Raw genomic sequence first — 18,531 nt, 5'->3', positions numbered from 1 at the left:
AACTGTGACATGTTTTAAGACTTCTGATAAAAGAAAAAGCTAAGTTATTAGCATTTTATTTGCTTTAATTTGGTTGATAGGACATTTTGGAGGTGAACTAAACCCTAGAATTGAAACATAAACTACACTTTTAGTCTTTCGTCTTGGGTTTTTCTGTTTATGACCCTTAACTCAACTGCTTCTTATTGAGTATTTCCAGATCTCCTCTACAACACATTGCTGGTTGTCACAGCTCAGGAAGTAGCAGATTAAAATACGTTTAAATTTAAAATTGTTCAATAGATGGTGATGAAATCTGTGTTTCTCAGTACCTCTGTCGGCACTGGTGTTCTTTCTTCTGAATGATGCAAACAAGCATGTTGCTTTTATTCTTAATCCTACTAGATCTAAGATGAGTTCATATTAAGTCCAAGTTCCTATCATAATGTTAGATCATCTCTTTTCCTATCAAATTAAACCTCACTTTAATTGGAGGTTTAAAGGACACTTAGAGTCCTTTATATTTTAAAGTTAGGGCTGTCCTGTTTTTTTTTTCCTTTCTGTACTGGCCCCTCATCAGAAGACCAGACAAGTATGATGGGTGTGGTTGCCCTGCAGTGTCCGGTCAGATTTAATAGCATGACAGACCATGTCCAATGCAAACAACAAAGTGGACAAGCAACAACAGCAACAAGGAGAGAAAAATGGTGGTTGAAGCCAGGAAAACTTAACCACAAAGACGGTAATAAACAAAAAATACAAAAATTATGAGAAAGAAAGGCAGGAAGGCTAGATACAAATAAAGCAAAATAACAAGATTCAGTGAACTAAATGTGTCTATGTCACCCACACACATTGAAGTAGAATATTTTATAACATTTTCTTAATCTGCTGCAAGGCTATTGTGTGTGCTAGTGTGTGTGGGTGTATGTGTGCACAGAAGTGGAAGAAGTTCTGTGTAGTTAAAATCAAAGGGGGCTGCGGTGAGAGAGGGAAGAGGCACTAACACCAGACCTGGCAGAAGCCCCCAATGGTACCCCTCAACAGCACCGGATGTAGTTCTGAGACACAGTGAGGACTGAGACCAGACACAGGCCTGCTCCCTGCCATGCTGACCCCATGCCATCCCTTTTCAAACCATCACCCAAACACACACAGGCCAACTCATTAATCACAAAGTCTATTCGCCAAGAACTCATTTTTATTCCTGGACCTACGCAGATTTGTGAGGCAGATTTTATTTTCCAACCTTTCGGATCTGAAGGTATTCTTATCAATGTTCCCTCTCCATATGGCTGTATGCATTTGGAACATGAGCCATGATACTTTCTATACATAAGTAGGCCTACTCTGTTATTCGCCATCTGTAATACTGATCACCTAAACGCCATTTTTGTCAAGATTTGTTGATATTTGAATGCCTGCTTAGTTAGCTGACCCCGGATAAGCTGCAGACTGCTGCATCAACTTAAGAAGATTAACCTCTTTTTATCTGAGTGCCCTTAGATGCCACATGTTGGGGATTTGCAGGTTTATAAATAAAATTAAACAGATCTCATGTTGTGGATCTGTCTTTGTCTCGTTATTTGGTACTTTTTTAAGGTTACCATTTTTTTCCACAACTTTTTAGGAAGTTCTTGCAACAGAAACGCTCCGCCCCACTGAGCACTTTTCTCCCCTTGTTTTGTTTGTTTTTCCAGTTACGGCTGCACTTTAGAACTTGTGGAGAAAGTTTACTATGGAGTTGTATTTAATTTCAACCATCTTAGCAGGCGCTGTCATCATCCCTCTCGCAGTGAAAACTTTGTTTCCCTATTTGTTGATAGATCTTTTATACTTCGGAGTTCTCCTGCGGATTTTGTTGAAATATGTAGCGAGCCGAAGAAGGAGACGTCCCTTTTTCGCTCTGGACCGCTTCTTGGAGCAAACCGCTGCGCTCCCAGATAAACCATTCATCGTGTTCGGAGATGAGACCTACACGTATGCAGACACAGACAAAAAGAGCAACAAGATAGCCAACGCGCTGCAGTCTCAGCCCGGGTACGAAGCTGGGGTCACCGTCGCACTCTTCATGGGCAATGAGCCCAGCTTCGTGTTCACCTGGCTGGCTCTGGCCAAGCTCGGTTCGCCTGTCGCTCTTCTGAACTACAACATCCGGAGCATGTCTCTGCTGCACTGTTTCAACTGCTGCAAGGCCAAGGTGCTGATAGCAGCTGCAGGTAGGAACACGTCGGTTTTTTAGCAGAAAAAAATCTTGATAGTTTAAAAAAACAAAAAACGTTGAAGTTGGAGATGCACCGATCACTCCTTTTTAGACCAGTCCAGATTTCCGATTTTTGGAAGCCTGGTCTGCTGATACTGTTTTACAGTAAAGTACTGCAGCACTTTAACCCTAGAATCCCATTATGTCTGTTTATTGATGCACTTGTCAACCACAACTATTCCAATCGATAAACATAAAAAAAAAAATGTGATAATGAACACAAACACAATCCTCTCACCAGAAACCTTCAGATAATATTCATCTTTTTGGACTGAAGGTATTGTTTTGTATGAATCCAGTTGGAATTGCTGTTCCCAAGTTTTCAGAAGGGTTAGAAGACGATCTGCCTTATGTTCCCATCCCTGAGTTCTCCTACGAGGGTGTCCAGGTGGACTCGCCTCATGTTCCTCTTCCCAAGTCACCCTCCTGAACTCTGGTTTTTGTTTTTTTGTTTCTGGTGTTCCTTCCAATGCCCCCTACGCCTACCTAATTCTAGTTGTTTGTTATTTGTTTTCGACCCTTCTTCTGAGGCTCCCTCCACCTTCCAGGTTCGGGTTGTTTTTCTTTTGTTTTTATGGCCTCTGGAAGGGCATCTTGAATTAGTCTCCCTCCCTCAGCTCCCCATTTACCTTCAGTCGCAGCTGCTCAGTATTTTCTCCTGATTATCACATCGGCATCCCATGTCATCTCCACATCTCCCCCAACATATAAGATCTCTTCTCCTTATTGTTCTGTGCCAGATCCTCCTGTTACTCTAGCCGTTTACATGCCCGCTACTTCCTGTTGTGCCTGTAAATCTGTCAGTGTTCCTTGTCCTGTTTCCTTGTGCTGTCTTGTATGTTCTCCATTCTAACTTATTGAATATCATTATATTAATCAAACGCTCAGCGCCTGGGTCCTAGTTCGTAACCACACCACTTGACAGAAAGAGGTTATTATATTACTGTCTTTACTTTATGAGTCAGGTTCTAATAAAGCATCCATCCATCCATTTTCTTTGCCCGCTTCTTTATACATCAAATGTAATATTTATTGTTGCAACATAATCTCGCACTAAACACTTTAGAAACAAACAATCTAATGTTTGAGCATTTTTATTTATTGGGAAGAGAGATCCCACATAAATAAATAATTGTCTTTTATTAAAATTACCTGTAGCACAGCTTACGGACCTCTGTGTTACATCATTTTTATACCTTATAGAAGCAGGAAGTCATTGACTATTTACTTTGTAGGAACTGTTCGGGGTGCCAGTAGCGTAGTGCCAGTAATTTAGTCTAAAACAATGAATTAAGGCAATTTATGTCTTTTTTTGAATTAGTGTGGAGGATCCCGTGAGACAGATTGCAACCAATATTTGTAATTAAAGTACTAATCTTTGAAATAAATGTTCAGAAATTGGTATAATTCAACATTCTTTTGATGGAAGGTTGGGGTTAGGGCACACTAATCAACACCTGCTCACCATGTGTTTGAATGATGCATTGCTAGACTCTTGCTAGATGCTCTTTTTGCAGAGCTAAAAGTGGCTGTGGAGGATGTGCTGCCCTCACTGTTGGAGCAAGGAGTCACCGTCCTCCTCGTGGCCAAATGCTGCGACACTCCAGGAATTGAGAGCTTCTCAGATAAAGTGGAAGAGGCCTCGGACGCACCGCTCCCTCGATCGCTCAGATCACACATCACACTCAAAAGTCCTGCAGTCTACATCTACACCTCTGGCACTACTGGTATTGGAGCGTTTTCCAGTATTTTGTGCTAATCTGTACCTACAAGATGTAAAGTAAATCCTTCGACTTTCAAACATTATTCGTGTATGTAATGCTGTATTTCAGGTCTCCCTAAGGCAGCTCTGGTTAACCAGAATCGCTTCGTATCAGCTCTGGCTGTTACATCCGCATACGGTGTAACATCAAAGGATATAATGTACGTCAATCTGCCTCTGTACCACACAGCAGGGTTCCTTGTTGGATTTCTTGGCTGCATTGAAATAGGTGAGATCATTAAAAGTTATTACCAGCAGCTGTATTTTCTTTAATGAGCTATAAACTGTGTTTGCTTTATTTCACTCTGTGCGATAAGTCCAAGAAAACAGGATTGACAAGTTAAAAAAGTGACATGAAGAAAATGAATAAGCTTTAAGACGATTTTTTTCTAGAGTAGTCCCTGCCCCAACCCATCGTGCTCTTTTTTTCTTTGTCTTTTTTTAACTCATGTCCTGTCCTGGCATCTTCATAACTCAGATCGGTAGGTCTAGTTGCCGTTCCATGTAAGGGCGAATTTGCTGTACAAAAGGGAAGAAAAAACACAATCTTGATGATTCTGCCCATTCATATTGCGTACCAAGAAATTTTGAAATTTGAAAATCTTAAGATTTATGCATAGATCTAAGGATCAGTTGAGTTATTTATTTGTAATTAGCTAAATGTATGCAATTAAGCCAGGTAGACCTTTAAAATCTGCTCTACATAAAGATAAGTTTTAACATACATTATCTATTTAAAACTGTAGTTGCATATCACAGATTATAATCACTCATTAGCCTTGTCGAACAATCCAATTTGTTTACTGTTTAACCTATGACGTTCCAGTTGTGGCTATTTATAACTAAGGAAATTCTGGATCTTCTAAGGCTTTCTAAACGTTGACCTGTGGATATTGCTGTAAAATTGCAAACTGCACATAGCTACTTTTTCTTTGCACGTTGCACAGAGGTGATTCTTCTCTGCCTCTGATTATTCTGCTCTTGCTCAGTCCCAGTGAAAGAGTCTTTTGTCACAAGGAACCAATAATCTGTACAGATCCATTCTGGCTGGATTTTCCCTAAATAGGCAAAAGGTCACACAGCCAGTGTTTATATGTGTCCAAGCATTGTGTGTTACACTCATATTTCGGACATTTGATGCCTTGCAGAATAATCACGGTTTTGTTGTCTGATAGGTGCATTTATCTGCCACACAGTTTTAAAACTATTACCATTCACTCTTCCGATTTTTCGATATTTGATTAAAGAATTGGGAGATTCTACAAAGCTTAGGTAAAAGTGTGTTGCAAAATTATTCATAATTACTGAGGTATTGAAGCCTTTTTCACATTTAATCATAATATAACTGCACACATTAGTGTATCTTATATAGATTTTATGTGACAGACCATTGGAAGTAAGTGCATACTTGTGAAGTAGAATGAAAATGATGCAGCTGAAAAGTGGGGTGTGCATTTCTACTAAACCTCTAAGTTAGTAAAAACACCTTTAATTGCAGTTGGAGCTGCCCGTCTATCTGCTTTGCAAATCTGATATTTTTGCCCTTTCCTTTTTGGAAAATAGCTTGTGCTCATTTGAATTATGTGCTTTGTCTGTAAACACTGATTTTCAGGTCTTGCCATAGATTCTCAATTAGACTTTGGTTTGGCCTTTGACTAGGCCATTCTATCACGTGAAGACACTTTGATCTATTCTAAACCATTCCAATGTAGCTCTGGCTGCATGTTTAGGATTGTTGTCCTGCTGGAAGGAAAAGTTCCACCCAAGAAATGCACAGTAGGAATTCACTCCATACTTTTCAAAAATTTGTTAAAAAAATGTTAAACCATGCGTTATTTTCCTTCCATCTCACAGTGATTCCCTACTTTATATCGGTCTACCACATAAATACTTGAGTAAGGCGCTGTTGATGTTGTAAAACAAGGCACTGTGTACAATTAGAAGAAATGTATTGTTCATTTATCACAATGTGATATTTGTCTTCTTTGATGATTTATTTTTAAGGGTCAACTATAGTTCTGAAAAGAAAGTTTTCTGCCTCTCAGTTCTGGGACGACTGCAGGAAATACAATGTGACTGTTGTTCAGTACATTGGAGAAGTGATGCGCTACCTCTGTTGCACACCAAAGGTAAAATAAAAAACTATACCAATAAAATATACATGAGAGTCAAAGGTAATCTCTCAGTCCTTTTATGTTATGTTTCTGAGCAGGTTTTCTCCAGGCTTTCTGGAGAAGTGTTTATTTCTTTTTCACTTGATTTTAGTACTTGGAACAGTTTCAGAGGAATATTTTTGTTAAGCCACATGACGATGGGCTATGAACCGTTATGACATAAAGGGGCTGCTAACCCAGAGTTGTGTTGACATATAACAAACATCTTAGCAAGGAACCCATTTTAATTTGGATCTTTATAAAGATGCAGTGATCAGGCTTTTGCTGGCTGAAACTGGTTTCTGGTTTTCTTTGAGATCTGATTTTATAACTTTGTTTTAATTTAACATTTAAATGTAGCAAACACTGATCTTAAAAGAAAAAACATGTGCTGTATGTTTGCTTGATAGAGGTAGTAGTTTTAAATTAAATAGAAAGTAACATGATTATACGAATTTCCCAATTTATGCATGAAAGCATATTTCTCTAACCTTCATCTCATTTGAACTAAATTCAGAGAAAAGAGCAATTAAGAACATGAAGTATGTTGATACATTTTAGGACAAAAATGTGGGAGTTTTTAGGTTTAGATGCACTTATTGAGCAGGGATATAAATGTATATGTTTTAGAATTTATCTTGTCGATACCGAGCCAGAGCCGATTGAGGAAAGAAATTGGCTGATTTATTGGTGCATCACTAGATCTTAGGCTCTTTCTCATCATCATCAAGATAAAGTTTGTTTCCAAGTATTTAGTTAAATCTAAGGAAATTAGCAAACATCTTAGAGCACCAACAATGTTATTTCTAAAGAGCTATTACGTAGTGTTGCTATACTCGAGATCAGTGTTGGTCTCAAGACTTGTTTTAGTCTTGCTCTGCCTATCTGACAGGTTCTGTCAGGTCTTTGCTGCTTTGTTTCCTTAGAAGACATAAGCTTCAGATGCTGTTCATCTGCTGCACCTTCCTAGTACTGAAGCACCCAATGGAGAGTATGCCATTGTGGTCTGGTGCAAATGTTGGACAGAAGAATGTAAGCCACTCTGGCTTACATTCTTCTGAACACTGTACTTTCCATAAAAAGAGCACTTTGACTAGATGAGCCAGTCTTTTTGTGTTGATTACTTTATTTCCTAGAGAATCGTGTATTTCAGGTTTCTTTATTTCCATGTTTAGACAGAAAGGCTCTTAGCAGAATCTTGAGCATGTGGCTTTTGGATTGTCAACAAGCTGAGGTCAGCCTTTTTGCAGCCTAACGGCAAGGACACTAAAATAGAACGTCTTTAGAATAGGACTTGCTAGAAAGCCCAAATGTGTTTTAACTTTAAAAGATATCAGAACAACTATAGTTATGCCCTGTAGCATAGAGGCTTTTAAAGCTTTTTAGTCTGATTTACTTACTGTTGCAACTGCAAATCAGACAAGTTCACTCAGGATCTTTTGGCAGGATATTCCAGATACTCCCCTCCTCGTGGTGATCTTAACTACTGTAAAACCTTCTGCGAAAGACAGCTGCAGAAGCAATGTGCTGCAAACCGGCTGCAGCAAGTTGCCACAGAGGCACATCTCGATGTCAGAGAGAACTTCCCAACTCTTTACATTCCCAACGCACGGCACAGCTGGCTTTCCAAAATAGGAATCATTAAATCTTCACTATCGCATTCCAGCCGTCACTCCAATTCATCTAACTTTTTTAAGCACCATGAAAATCCGACTTCACAATAAAATAAATAAAAACATTCACAATAACAGCATGGTGTTTTTAGAGCTTTCAAATGCTAATTTGTATTTAGTAGTACTGTAGACAGTTTCTGCACGTATGCCATTCAGAGTATCTGGTTGCATCACATGAAGTGCACTCTCAGTTTGCAGTGGGCACGCGTCACGGGAGGTGGTTTGTCTTTATCTGGTCACCTCTCGGAATAGATGCTGGCCTTTACTTTGGAGGGCATATCAAGTAACTAAGCAGCCAAATCTTCATGTTCTAGTATACAGTTTAAATCAATACTTAATAAAGGCAGATCATTTCTACATTATTTGTATTTAAAAGCATTCTTTATGTTGATTTGCCACTTCACACCTTGATTTGAACATTTTACTGATTAGTGTTTTGTTGTTGGATTTACTGATTAAATGCACACACTGAAAAATGTGCCAGGTCACTACTTTTTGGACTTTACTTACCTTCAGATTCTGGCTGAACTGAATCTGTGGTCATTAAATTAGGTCTGGTTTAAATGTCAAACCATGCACCAAAACTGCCGGTTTTGTTTGTTTGAGTTTTTACTAATGAAAATGGCTGCAATAAATATTGGTTAATTGTTTTTAGTACTATTCGTTTAGGCGCTAATCTTTCCTTTGTTTTAATTTTGCATGAAACTGCAGAGAGACAATGACAGAGACCATAAAGTAAGACTGGCCATCGGCAACGGTGTCCGAGCAGAAGTCTGGAGAGAGTTCCTCAACCGCTTTGGAAACATCAAGGTTTTGGAGTTTTATGCCTCCACTGAGGGAAATGTAGGATTTCTCAACTATGCAGGGAAAATTGGAGCTGTTGGACGAGTTCACTTTTTGCACCAGGTAAGAATAAAAACATCCGGTATATGTCTGATGTTTAAAGCACCAGTTTAGATATAAATGATTATCAGTCTGTGTTTGTAACCCAGCTTATTAGCATTTACACTGTTCACTAAGTTTGGAAAATTTATTCTGGTGAAAAGGAAGGGAAAAAAACCCTTTTTATTAAATCAGTCTGAGATAATCACACAAGATATTTTCCTCCTAAGTGATCAATAATACAGACTATAATAGACACTGAAAACCATATTAATGTTAAATATTTATTAACAAATAGAAGTTAATAACAGTCATTGAGCAACAAAAATAATATGTCAACTTTAACTTATTCCAAAGCTTGGAACAACTTGATAAGTGATTGTTTTAAAGCAGACAATAGTAAAAGTATGGGAATTAACATGAAATTAATAATATATTTTTTGCACTAAACTGATTGAAATCTGGTGGGACTTAGCATTGTGTAAATTGGGCAGAAAGTATTTACCAAAAAGCATCAGAAGAACTGTCTGCAGAACCTGTGTGCCCCTGTCTGGATACAACAGAGCTTGTGAATGTGGCGACCGCTTAACTGGAAATCTGCCCCCTGGTGGTTTCCCTGCTGAAGTACTAGGTGGTTCTAGCAGCATGGGCTGGTTGTTGTTCCAAGGTGGTTGGTTGGTTCACTTTGAAGCCTTGGCTGACTTATGATGCCAAAGGAACACTCTACTCTGCTTAGATGAACCTAAATGCTTGCTGCACTCAACTAACATCAAAAAAAGGTCTGCATATTTAACTACATTAGGTGAGACCCAATAACCATGGCTTTTTAGTTAAGTTGTTAAAGTAAAATTATACTTTTCTGTGCTCTTATCATGCTTTTCACCATCTAAGCTCTGTATCAACTTTCTTTGTTTATGCCTGATGCTTTTTTGTCTCCAAATCAACAAGTCTTTCTGCTCTGAAAACTCAAACTAAAGTCCTTCCTTTTACTGCTTTAAAACCAAATGTGCTTTGTGGTTTGAGCTGGACAATATGGAAAAAAACATTACTGCAATATTTCTTTCTGCATTACATAGTTTTGATAATTATCACAAAATAGTTTCAAATTAAAAGTCCAGTTCTAAAATTGTATGTGTTTTGTTACAAACTGAAAGAACAAATTAAAAGAAGTTTTAAAATGTTATTAATAAATAATAATCTTACTTCCAGAAATTGTCATAACTTAAACACTGAACTGATTTAGGAATTACAGGAATTTATGGATTAAAAAGTACACTTTTTCAGCTAACTATATTTATGTACAAATCCCATTTGCAGCACAGTTTCAAAGTGCAAATATGTCCAACCAGAAAATAATGCAAATCAAGTTCAAACAACTGCTTGCAATCTCTTCTCCATCTTGTAAAATTGCTTAAATAGCGTTGACCCCACATACTGCCTGTCAGGCCACATGTACATTTTAAAGCCCATCATTATCATTGTTAGACATTTTTTGTTTCTCGATAAATTATTGCATTATATTATATTTTTGTATAATATCACATTCAAACACATATATTTCAGCAGTAATGTCTTTACATACCACTTTATGTTATTAACAATGTCTTAATGCGCTGTTAAGTAGTATTACGCATCAAATGAGTTGAAAAATCAAGGATAACCCTTCAGATATTCTAATGAAGAAACTGTCTAACAAAGTCATTATCAGACCTGGGAAGTAGGAACTGTTCTTAGGGATTTAATAAAAGAAGTAATTTTAAGATAAGTGTAAGATTAGCTTTAGAGAGACAAATCTGGGTAGCTAGTGTCAAGGAGAGGCAAGGGAACTCTCATTGGCTCATTAGGAAACAGAAGAAGAGTTTTGTAGCAGTAAGTTCAGATTTATGCCCTTAAAGCCTTCAACGTTTCGCTCATCTTAAAGCGGCAGTAGGTAGTTCTGAGAAAACCATGGACTTAGCCTCACAATTTGAACAAGCAAACTTTCGAGGTCCCTGTACTGTCAGGACATAGTGACAGTTTTAGCATATATCTCAAAAATATCTCAAAAATACATTCGAACAAAAGTTACCTTCTGCAGCTTCAAAGGCAAAGACGAGATTCTTATTTAAACGTTTGTAACAATTTTTTAGATAATTCCAGACCTAGTCCATTTTTTGTGTAATTTAATCTCAGTATAAAGATGGCTGTTTTATGAAGGCGTCAGAGGTGCTCAAGAGAACATCAATGAAGATTCAGGGTTAGGGTCTGAAACAGTAGCCAAGCTTTTAACACCTCAGTGAGCATTGCTCAATTGTCATGCAAAGGGAAAGACTTTAACCCTTTTTATCCATTTAAATTTGAATCTTAAACAGCAGTATATATGTTTTAAAAAGCAGTGCTTTAAAAGCTTTTTTTCTGACTCTAATTTCAATACTCTTTGCAGAAGTTGTTTCCCTACATACTTGTGAAATACGACACAGAGCGTGACGAACCGATGCGAGATGCTAACGGTCTCTGCATTGAGGCCTCGAAAGGTGAATAATTACAGTTTTTTTACAGACAAATATTTTGTATTTTATGCTTTACTTGGTATTTTGTTATAGGTGAAACAGGACTACTGGTGTCAAAGATCACAGACATTGCTCCTTTTGTTGGGTACGCTCAAAACGAAGAACAGACAGAGAAGAAAAAGCTGCGCAATGTCCTCAAAAAAGGAGATCTTTACTTCAACACTGGTGACCTAATGAAGATCGATAAAGACAACTTCATTTACTTTCAGGACCGTGTAGGGGACACCTTCAGGTACTGCCCTTCTCCTCAGAGTGATGTCATTTGTGTAATTATGTGCCAAAATAAAAGAAACACAACAATTCCTGACAAAGTGGACTTTAATAAGCACAAATGAGACCGTAGCTGTTTAGAAGTAAAGCACATGAATTAATCAAAGGAAAAAACTACAGGATGTCTTGTTGTTGATTAGATAAAATTGTGCAGAGGACACTCTTTTCTGCATTTGTTTGAATACTTGAATACTTTGAAAAGGTACTATGAATAAACCAGCAAAGATGCAAATTTAAATATATATCATTGATACGTTATTATGTAAAACAATTGACCCGACCAAAAAATTTGGTCCTGTATGAATGGAGCGTGTAAAGCTAGATTGAAGGGAAAAAACAACTTTCTCAAGCCCACTAGATCATTTTTCCATTGTGTAACTTGCAGAATTTTTGGTGCCACCTCCCTCTCCTCAGACACCTCCTCCATCTCCTCCGGGGGTATCCCAAGGCGCTCCTAGGCCAGCCAAGAGACATAGTCCCTCCAGCGTGTCCTGGGCCTCCTCCCTTTGTGACGTGCCTGGAACATATAGATACGTATGGAGACATATAGATGTCCGAGCCACCTCAACTGGCTCCTCTCGATGTGAAGGAGCAGAGGCTCTACTCTGAGCCTCTTCCGGATGGCCGAACTTCACCCCATCATTAAGGGACTGCCTGGCCACCCTATGGAGGAAGCTCATTTTAGCTGCTTGTATCCGGGATCTCGTTCTTTCGGTCATGACCCAAAGTTCATGGCCATAGTAGAGTCCAACATGCAGCAGGAACATGTCCGACTTAGTCCCGCAATGTGGACCAAACTCCTGCTCCGCTTGTACAGAGACCGGATTGCACCTAATAAAGGGCCCCCGACTGCGTACTCCTGGAGCACCCCCTACAGGGCACCACAAGGGACACAGTCGAATACCTTCTCCCGGTCCACAAAACACATGTGGACCGGTTGGGCAAACTCCCATGAACCATCGAGTACCCTGTAGAGGGTATAGAGCTGGTCCAGTATTCATTGGCCAGGACGAAAACCCTACTGCTCCTCTTGAAGCCGAGGTTTGACTATCAGCCGGACTCTCCTCTCCAATACCCTGGCGTAGGCCTTACCAGGGAGGCTGAGGAGTGTGATCCCCCTGTAGTTGGAACACACCCTCCAGTCACCTTTGTTGTGAAGGGGGACCACCACCCCAGTCTGCCAGTCCAGTGGCACTGTCCCAGACCGCCAAGCAATGCTGAAGAGGCTTGTCAACCATGACAGCCCTACAACCTCCAGAGACTTGAGGTACTCAGGGTGGATCTTATCCACCCTCAAAGCCCTGCCACCGTGGAGCTTTTTAATCACCTTGGTGACTTCAGCCTGGGTGATGAAAGAGTCCAACCCCGAGTCCTCAGTCTCTGCTTCCACCAGGAAAGGCGTGACGGCAAGGTTAAGGAGATCCTCGAAGTACTCCCGCCACCACCCAATAATGTCCCCAGTCATGGTCAGCAGCTCCCCAAGGCCACTGTAAACAGTGTTGTCGAAGCACTGCTTCCACCTCCTGAGGCGGCGGACAGTTTGCCAGAATCGCTTCGTGTCCAACCGGTAGTCCTTCACCATGGCCTCACCGAACTCCTTCCTGGGCCGAGTTTTTGCCTCTGCCACAGCCCGGGCCGCAGCATGCTTGGGCTCACGGTACCGGTCAGCCGCCTCAGGAGTCCCACAAGCCAACCACAGCCGATAGGAATCCTTATTCAGGAACTTGGATCTTATTTTGACAGACAAATCACTCTTGCTCAAAATAAACACAAACGCTCTCTCTTTGTCTATGTGAATATATATTAAATCAACAGCCCTGATACACCTCGCTATTCCGATTCAATAATCTTCACCTAATCAAACATGCAAAGTTCTACATAAAAGGGGTAAAATATCTAATTAAACAAAATAAAACAGCATTGAGTGTGTATGAAATCAAACCAGCAGTTATAGCAGTTATGGCAAAATACAAGAGAAATATGGTGCTGAACGAAGCTTTGGCTCAGTGGAACACAGGCAGTCATAAAACCCCCCAAAGTTGTAAGCTCAGCCCACACTAATGGTTATAAAACTTTTGGTGGCAACCAGTAAAAACACGAAGGTGAAGACAAAGAAAAATGGATGAGTTTCACCATGAGGTTATTATATTAGTTAAATTTTACAGTGCACCTGCGCTCAGGTTTTCACACAGTAAAACACACCTTGCAAAGCTCGGCGGCTTCAGAGTCCAGAGATAATCAAAATTCAATGACACTTGGCTTGCACATCCACTTTGAACACATTGGACTATAAGTGGCGATTCTAAATCGCCCTAAAATCCTACACTATCCTGCCCATGCTATTTCTAATAAAAATAAAAACAAAACGGGATTACTTGGTTGTAGTCTTCTGAAGGGAGAGAGAGAAAAGGGGAGTTGCTGCACATCCGCTATTAACTCCAAGAAGCGGTCGGCGTCGTCCTTGTCCTCCTTTGGCAAAAAGGAACAATATGACGGACCGTCAACAGTCGACTGGAACAAAAACAAAGATGGCAATTCCGTCTCCTTGAAACCTTCGTGGGGTTTTTGTCACGTGTTGAATTCACGTCTTCGATCGCTAAACTGAAGCTTACAAGCCTTCTTATTCTTGTGAGCTTAATTCGCTTAGTTTCTGGGAGAATGAATGAAAGTCCACGTGGGATTCCTCTAGTTTGTTTTCTCCATTAGAAAACACACAGTACACTCCTGTCAGTGTGGAAATCTGAAAATTGTAAACACTTCAGCTTTCTATGAACTATGTCATCTTCTTGGTTGACACCAACTGTGGTTCATTCGGTGTGCATAACAGCAAGAGACAGCGAGACCTTCAGTGGATAACAAAGGTGCTCCATTTTATAATTTTGAGTTTTGATCAAATTTTGTTCTCCAGAATGATGCGCCTCAGATGCTGGTTCGGTTTCCAGCTTGAAAGCGAGGATTAAAGAGACCTCAGATCACTATATAGTCCACTGTGACATCAGAGCTGCGACGCCCCCGTCCTATCAGCCGCGGTGCCCACTCTGTGCGTCGAGGCGAGCCCGACTATTTGTAGTCGATATCTCTCAACCTCCAAAGCTCAAAGCGAGGTGACATTCCACGTCCCTAGAGCCAGTCTAAGCATCCGGAGATTGGGTCGCCTTCATCCGCGGCCCAATCCTCTTTGCACCGGTCCCTCATGGTTCCCCCTTCAGGTGGTGGGCCCACTGGGGGATGGCCTTGCGTCTCCCGTACGGGCTTGGCCCGGCCATGTCCCGCAAGGAGCAACCCGGCCACCAGGCGCTCTCCAACGAATCCCGACCCCAGGCCTGGCCTCAGGGTGGGACCTGGGCTCCGCCATACCGGCTGACATCACGCGCCTCAATTTAGTGGTCGTCATGAAGATGTCTTGAACTGCTCTTTGTCTGAACCGGCACCCAGAGCCTGCTTGCCATGGGAGACCCTACCATGGGCATTTAAGCCCCAGACAACATAGCCTCTAGGGTCATTCGGGCATTCAAACCCCTCCACCACGTTAAGGTGGCTGTTCAAGGAGGGGATGCCTGACCTTATTGTGCTGTATTTCTAGTTTGGGCTGCAATAAAATCACATTGCTGTGTTGCTTGCCAGACGTCATCATTATGTTGTTTGAGAACAGCACTTAAAAACAAATCTTGGAAATCCTGTGGTCCGTTTTGGTTTAAGGTGCACAGTCAAGTATCTGGTACACACTAGAAAGTATCTGGTAGGCACGCAAAAGTTATTTTTTTTTCTTTTTTCTGGAATGTCCCTTTAAAGACTGTACATACGTAACAATCCATTAATGATTTTATGAGGGATTTTTATAATTTCTTTTTGCCACAGCCATTATGAGCTTTTATTTTATATTTCAACGCCAGTGACTGTCCACTGTCTCTACGTGCTCATCCAGGAGGAGTGAATGCTACAAGTCACTGACTGGGTTTCCTTAGACAGAAAAACGTTTTATCCAATTAGAATAAATAACTAACTCTGACTGCACTGTTCAATGGTTAGGATTAATTGGAATGTATGTACCTGACTGTTGTGAAGTGCCTTGAGACGACATGTGTTGTGAATTGGTGCTATATAAATAAAACTGAATTGAATTGAATTGAATTTCACCTGTTGTTTAAACCAGGAAAAACAACAAAATAAAAAGACTGTAGTTGATTTGAAATTGTAACTTATTTTGAGCCTGTAGGTGGAAAGGTGAGAATGTTGCGACAACTGAGGTGTCTGACATCCTTTCGATGAGTGACTGTCTCCAAGAGGCCACCGTTTATGGAGTCCACGTGCCAAGTAATGGTCATTTAGTGAATCTGTTTAGTATAATTTATTTGTAGCAGAATGTGAGAGACTGTCATTTTGATTTTTGTTTTGATTTGTGTTTTCTTTTATTTAGAACATGAGGGGCGTGTGGGAATGGCAGCTGCCACTGTGAAGAAAGATGCACAGTTTGATGGAAGTAAACTATATGACCACATGGTTAGCTACCTGCCTTCATATGCACGACCTCGCTTTATAAGGCTACAGGTAATTCATCTGAAGCCAGCTTTAATGCATTTAAATATTCGGAGGTGTAAATGCAAACAAACAGGTATTGTTCTGCTCTAAAAGCATAGCTGTGATTAGTCCCACTGATGTGTGCATGGTCTTTTCTTTTGTTTTAGAGTGCAGTGGAAGTCACAGCTACTTTTAAGCAGATGAAAGTGAAGCTAGTAGAGCAGGGGTTTGATCCAGAACACATCCAGGAGCCTCTTTACATCCTCGATGATTGCGTTAGAAGCTACATACCACTGACAGCCGAGATCTACAGCTCCATCCTGTCAGGAAGCATCAAGCTTTAAGAAGCTTCACTGACCAGGCGAGGATCCTTCAAATTGTTTGCTTTATTTTTTTGAATAAATAATCTCCAGCTCAGGGTCACAGGAATATTTTTAATTATCCTTATGCTTTTTTTTAATACACAGGAATCAGTTTAGCATCCAGATAAAATCATAAAACTGCAATGTTGCAAACAGCATATTTACTCAGATCATAACTGCTTTCGACGCCGGAATTACTGCTTAGACTTTTTTACTCAGGATAATATTTGTCTTTACATATTTTGCTGTTTCAGGCTAGAATGCGTTGTTTCCTGTCACAGCTAAAACACATTATGGATAATATGATAAAGTTGTGTAAGATGTTTTTTCTTTCTAAGAAATCTTTTTCTCAAAGCTTTTATATTTTCTTTTTTAAGACCTCAGTGCAAGTGATGTTTTTGAGCTGTGAAAAGGTATTGAAAGGGTCCATATTAGACATACACATTATCTGCTAATATCTGTGAATATACGTTAGACTGCCAAAAATAAAATTATTACATTAAACAGTGCAAGTTTTCAGTTGTTTTGCCTATCAGGGGCCGGTTGTTATTAGGTCTGATGTCAAAAGTGACAGGCATGAAACAAAACACAAGGTGGAGCCAATGCTTTGACTTTTATTTTACTGCAGACATATAGTTTTGACTGTGAAGGAGACCTGAGATATGCTGAAGAAATATTTTAAAAGCATTTAGTTTGACTAGCAGAGAGGATGTTTTGCTAATGAAATAAGAAACCTAATGAAATATTTTTATATGAAAAAATTGCTCCTACAACCACAAAGTCAGAGAAAGTGATGATTATTTTTTTAAAGGTTATTGTGGCACAAGTAGCCTTTATTCATTAGCAGCAGGACATGAAGAAGGACAGAGAGAGAAGGGGAAGACTTGCAGCAAATGGCCCAGGCACCCCCGACAGATGAGCAGCCTGCAAATGGTGAGCCTGCTCCACCACTGGGCCAAGGGCTGCTATGAAGTCACAGAGAAGAGATGGTACATAAATAACATTGGATTTTTAATTAACTTATAAAACTATAGCCTGTAATACATAAAAGCATCTTTGAGGGACATAAATACAAAAATATCTCTGGTTTATGAGAAAATTAGAAAAAACATAGTAGAAATAACAAACAAAAAAAACAATGCTCTTCAACGAAATATTGGAACAGATTTGGATATTTGTCTTTCCTTAAATTTTCTTAAACTATAATGTTAAACGATCCGAGGATTCAGTTAAATACAGTTTATTTATATAGGGCCAGTTCACAAAGATGTCAGCTTATGACACTTTACAAGACATACAGGTCTAATTAATTTCTAGAAATGTATAATGTCTGATAACTACAGAGATAGTTCAAGGTCACTTAACCCACTTTATTTATAAGCCTTATCTAAAAGAACACTCTTAAAGGAAGAAAAAGTGCAGCCTCAAAGACAAAACTTTAGTATGATACCTAAGTGCTCTACCATTGTACTTTTAAGAAACTCTAGGAACCAAAACAATGTCACCTAACAGATGATTGACTAAGCGGATTGTTGTTCAGATGCTGTGGTCCAAAAACCACAACTTCTGCCTTGTATGAGACTTACTCTTAACAAATATCAGGCTTGAATGGCTGTGTTATGATTCTGGCACGTCTGCTCTACCCTGTCTCCCTGGCTGCAATCAGCAGATTAGATGCACCTGGTGGCTGCTGCAGTGTAGTGCAATCTGTGGCATGCCAAGCACCTGTGTCTTCCCTGATATATACTGACTCTGACAAGCAGACGGTGCTAGATTTTTGAAAGTCATCGTGTGAGTAGATATCCAGTGTTCCTTCCTGGCTGATCATTGTTTTTTAACCTTGCCTTGCCTCGCCTCTTGGATTTTGGGCCTCTGCCCTCTCTTACCTGTGCTGTGGAGATCACTGCCCGCCACCCACTGAGGTTTCCCCTCTGGGTTTCAAGTTCTACCCAAGACAAAAGCAGGTTAGTGACTTCTGATCCTTGCAATATCTGGGGAAACTAGAAGTCACTAATCCCTCTTTCTGCCCCAGTGATTCCCAGAAGCTGTGTGGAGTTTTACCTGAGTGACGTTTTCCTGTGGCTGAATAAACCTTTTAAATTTTCAGTACTGTCTCTGGC

At 40.0% G+C, this 18,531-nt stretch overlaps 1 protein-coding gene across 1 annotated transcript; it reads left to right on the top strand.

Annotated features, from left to right (window-relative positions):
- The first annotated feature begins 652 nt into the window (after positions 1-652).
- LOC124867388 (very long-chain acyl-CoA synthetase-like) lies at positions 653-18,517 on the top strand. Its single transcript, XM_047363811.1, has 10 exons — positions 653-2,198; positions 3,760-3,969; positions 4,075-4,233; positions 6,009-6,133; positions 8,542-8,736; positions 11,135-11,225; positions 11,295-11,493; positions 15,748-15,845; positions 15,949-16,079; positions 16,217-18,517. Exons 1-10 carry the CDS (start codon positions 1,718-1,720, stop codon positions 16,391-16,393), a joined length of 1,866 nt encoding a protein of 621 aa, XP_047219767.1. The 5' UTR covers positions 653-1,717; the 3' UTR covers positions 16,394-18,517.
- Positions 18,518-18,531: the final 14 nt, after the last annotated feature.

The sequence above is a fragment of the Girardinichthys multiradiatus genome, chromosome 4 (assembly GCF_021462225.1).
Source record: "Girardinichthys multiradiatus isolate DD_20200921_A chromosome 4, DD_fGirMul_XY1, whole genome shotgun sequence".
Taxonomy (NCBI): domain Eukaryota; kingdom Metazoa; phylum Chordata; class Actinopteri; order Cyprinodontiformes; family Goodeidae; genus Girardinichthys; species Girardinichthys multiradiatus.
This window is presented reverse-complemented; position numbering and strand designations above follow the sequence as displayed.